We start from the raw sequence: 3,862 nt of genomic DNA on the forward strand, positions 1-3,862 counted from the left end.
TAGCTGTGTGAACAAAGCCTGGCTCCTTTAATCCTGCATGACAAACCTCAGGATGCAGGTTATTATTACTCTTTCCTGCTGGCACACCTGTCACACCTGAGAGTCAGCTAGAAACTTACAGTGACGTGGACATCATGCAAAGACTGCCAGACTCTGTAATACTGTAAATGATCAGTGACTCAGGTTAACAAAAAAGAAAGTAAGAGGAAATTTAATCCTATAAAACAGTGAAGAATTCCACACACATGTAACTCACCACTGTGTGAACATCACAGGGGAGAAATCGTTTCTCTGAGTCAGAGATGAGTGTCAGTAACACAACAGTAACACTCAGTGTCATGCAGTGACTTTTACACAACCAGATCAGATGAACCAGCTCACACTAAAACATGCATTTTGCTGCACTCTTTACACTCATTTATTTTCTTTCTGCTTTCTGAGAGAAAAGCTCTTTATTAGTAACTTTTACAACTTCTGGCAGGTTAATGTCTGAACTTTGGAGTGAAACACACCCTTAGTTACAGGAAATAACACCACTGTCTGTAACTAAGTGAATCCACCTGAACACCACCTGTGTGTGTGTGACTGCATTACACTCCCACTGCTGGGAACCTGAACAAGAACCAGAACAAAGTCTAAAATAGAAGCTGACAAACAGCTGCACCACCGAGTGACACTTTATTTTATAAACTTCACAACAGGTTTCATGTTGTGACCTGTGGAGGTGAAAATACACAAAACCTGTTTTACAGCTTTTGAGCTGCAGGCAGGATTGAAACACACCTTAGTTAAAAGTCAAACAGCAACATTTGTCTCCTCCCCTCACGTCACTCAAATGTGACAAACCAGGAAACAGGAAGTTCTTCGTCCTCAGTAAAGAGAGACGCACAGACGATCAGACTGAGCTCAGACCAAACTAGCAGCTTCCTCTGAGTGAGTCCAGCTACAGGAGAGAAAAGTGGAAAACTCCAACACTGCTGCTTCAAGCTGCTGACGCTCCACACACTGAATGTGAGTTTGAGCAAAAACACGACTCAAAGATTTCAGTGAAGGTGGTAGAGGAGGGAGGGGAGCCAGGACTGACTGTACTTCCTGTCTGCTGTTTTCAGCTTCACTCACAGACTCAATGGCTTCCAGATCAGAGGAGGATCTCTGCTGTCCGGTCTGTCAGGAGGTCTTCAGAGATCCTGTTATTCTGTCATGTAGCCACAGCTTCTGTAAAGACTGTCTGAATAGATGGTGGAGAGAGAGACCAACACACGAGTGTCCAGTTTGTAAGAGAAGATCTTCAAAGGAAGAACCACCTTTATGTCTGGCTTTAAAGAACCTGTGTGAGTCGTTCTCACAGGAGAGAGATCAGAGAGCTTCAGAGGCTCTCTGCAGTCTGCACTCTGAGAAACTCAAACTCTTCTGTCTGGACCATCAGCAGCCAGTGTGTGTCGTCTGCAGAGACTCAGAAAAACACACCAATCACAGATTCAGACCCATCGATGAAGCTGCACAACAACACAAGAAGGAACTTCAGGAAACTCTGGAGCCCTTAAAGAAGAAGTTAAAGGTTTGTGAAGAAGTTCAAGTGAAGTTTGATCAAACAGCAGAACACATTAAGGTCCAGGCCCGACACACAGAGAGGCAGATTAAGGAGCAGTTTAAGAAGCTTCAGCAGTTTCTAGCAGAGGAAGAGGAGGCCAGGCTGGCTGCACTGAGGGAGGAAGAGGAGCAGAAGAGTGGGATGATGAAGGAGAAGATGGAGGCTCTGAGCAGAGAGATAGCAGCTCTTTCAGACACAGTCAGAGCCACAGAGGAGGAGCTGAGAGCTGAAGACGTCTCATTCCTGCACAACTACAAGGCTGCAGTGGAAAGAGTCCAGCGCTGCCCCCTGCTGGATGATCCACAGCTGCCCTCAGGAGCTCTGATAGACCAGGCCAAACACCTGGGCAACCTGACCTTCAACATCTGGAACAACATGAAGGACATGGTCTCCTACACTCCTCTCATTCTGGACCCAAACACTGCTCATCCAAACCTCATCCTGTCTGAAGATCTGACCAGTGTGAGATATGGAGGAGAGAGGCAGCAGCTTCCTGATAATCCAGAGAGGTTTGATTATTACTGCTCTGTCCTGGGCTCTGAGGGCTTTAACTCAGGGACTCACAGCTGGGATGTTGAAGTTGGAGACAGTACATGGTGGAGACTGGGTGTGTTGGCAGAGTCTGTGCAGAGGAAGGGAGTCATAGACTCTGGATTATGGACAATATGGTTCTTTTTTGGTCAATACTCAGCACTCTCACCATCAGCTGCTCTCACTCCTCTCTCAGTTCAGAAGAAGTTCCAGAGGATCAGAGTGAATCTGGACTGGAACAGAGGAAAGCTGTCGTTCTCTGATCCTGATACTAACACACACATACACACCTTCACACACACTTTCACTCACAGGATGTTTCCAATCATTAGCACTGTTAATGGTAAAGTGAAGGTGTGTCCGTTGAAGGTGTCAGTGTCAGTGCAGCAGATGAGTTGAGGATGATGATGTTTCTAATGTTGTTTCCTGTCAGTGAGTTGAAGCTGTTAAACTGCAGCTGTCCTCCTGCTGCCTCGTTGTTCCAAAGCTCTTTGTTTCTCTTTTAGTTTCACTGTTTCTTTCTGTTTCTGCTGTCCACCTTTTCACATGGAAAATCATTTCACTGTTTCTCACTGAATGACTCCCCAAACTAGATTTGAAGTTCTATCAAGTTTCTAATCATTACAAGTGATTCATGTTTCTATTTGATGTGTAAATGGAGATGATTTAGTTTGCTGGGATATGGACTGACATGTGTTGAATGGGAGGAGCAGTTTGTTGTTGTCTTCTTGTCTGTTTATGACAACAATAAATATGTTGTTGAAACAATGATTCATGTTTAACTCCATATATGAAATGTTTCTGATCTTTGAATTCTGTTTGATTAAAGACTTTCTTCATGACACAAATGAGATTTCAGTGTATTAATAGAACTAAATAAGCTCAGAGTTGAAAGGCTGGAGTATTATGTACGTGCTTCACTGTCAGGATCTTCAGGGGGATTCAAAGGGAAACATCAAACTGCTGTAATGAGATAAACTAGTTGGGCTGAACACACTTATCTGTAGTTTGTCTCCATCCAGGATCATCAGAATATAATGAACATGTGTGAAGAGCCACAAAATGCTGCTGCCCTCTCAGCATGATGAGCTCCAGCCTTTGTTAGCAGGACAACAGGAAACATGAGACAACTTTCAGAGACAGTAACCAACTGTGGCCACAAGATGGCAGCAGCTGATCTGAGATCCTTTATTGGACAGAACGACTCTGCTCTGTGACGTCATCAGAGAGACGGCCTTCACTCTGATAGATCTGACGTCATGTCTGCACTGCGATGATGAAAGCTGATAAACACATTGTTATTGATCCATGAAATCACCTCTGTCCTCTCAAGTGTAGCTGTTTACAGAGCTGAAGAAGTCCTTCATCATCAAAACAGACAAACATGTATTTCCTGTATTACAGTTTTTGCCCGTTGCTTGAACACTATGAACCCATGCCTAGACTAAAGTAACACAACTTTAAGCTTTTGTTACCATACCCCAAACACATGTACCCCTACCTTAAACAAAAGTGCTGCTTTGCACCATAGTTCCAATTATGCAACACACCTACTCCTTTATGCAACACACATGGTCCTGCATGCTACACTCTATTCCATACATAAGACACTTCGCTCACAAAATGAAATTTCAGGGTGCCATCCGGAAAACGCATGTATCCAAAATACAAAACACATGGGGTAATTGCAACCACTCAAATACACACCTGAAGGCACTTACTTGCAAAACCGAACACCAA

At 44.0% G+C, this 3,862-nt stretch overlaps 1 protein-coding gene across 1 annotated transcript; it reads left to right on the plus strand.

Annotated features, from left to right (window-relative positions):
• Window positions 1-359: 359 nt before the first annotated feature.
• Window positions 360-2,854, plus strand: LOC120727368 (nuclear factor 7, ovary-like). The gene is made up of 2 exons (XM_040021599.1): window positions 360-1,011; window positions 1,110-2,854. Exon 2 carries the CDS (start codon window positions 1,127-1,129, stop codon window positions 2,519-2,521), a length of 1,395 nt encoding a protein of 464 aa, XP_039877533.1. The 5' UTR covers window positions 360-1,011; window positions 1,110-1,126; the 3' UTR covers window positions 2,522-2,854.
• Window positions 2,855-3,862: the final 1,008 nt, after the last annotated feature.

Source organism: Simochromis diagramma, unplaced genomic scaffold (genome assembly GCF_900408965.1).
Source record: "Simochromis diagramma unplaced genomic scaffold, fSimDia1.1 OVJJ01000792.1, whole genome shotgun sequence".
NCBI classification, from domain to species: domain Eukaryota; kingdom Metazoa; phylum Chordata; class Actinopteri; order Cichliformes; family Cichlidae; genus Simochromis; species Simochromis diagramma.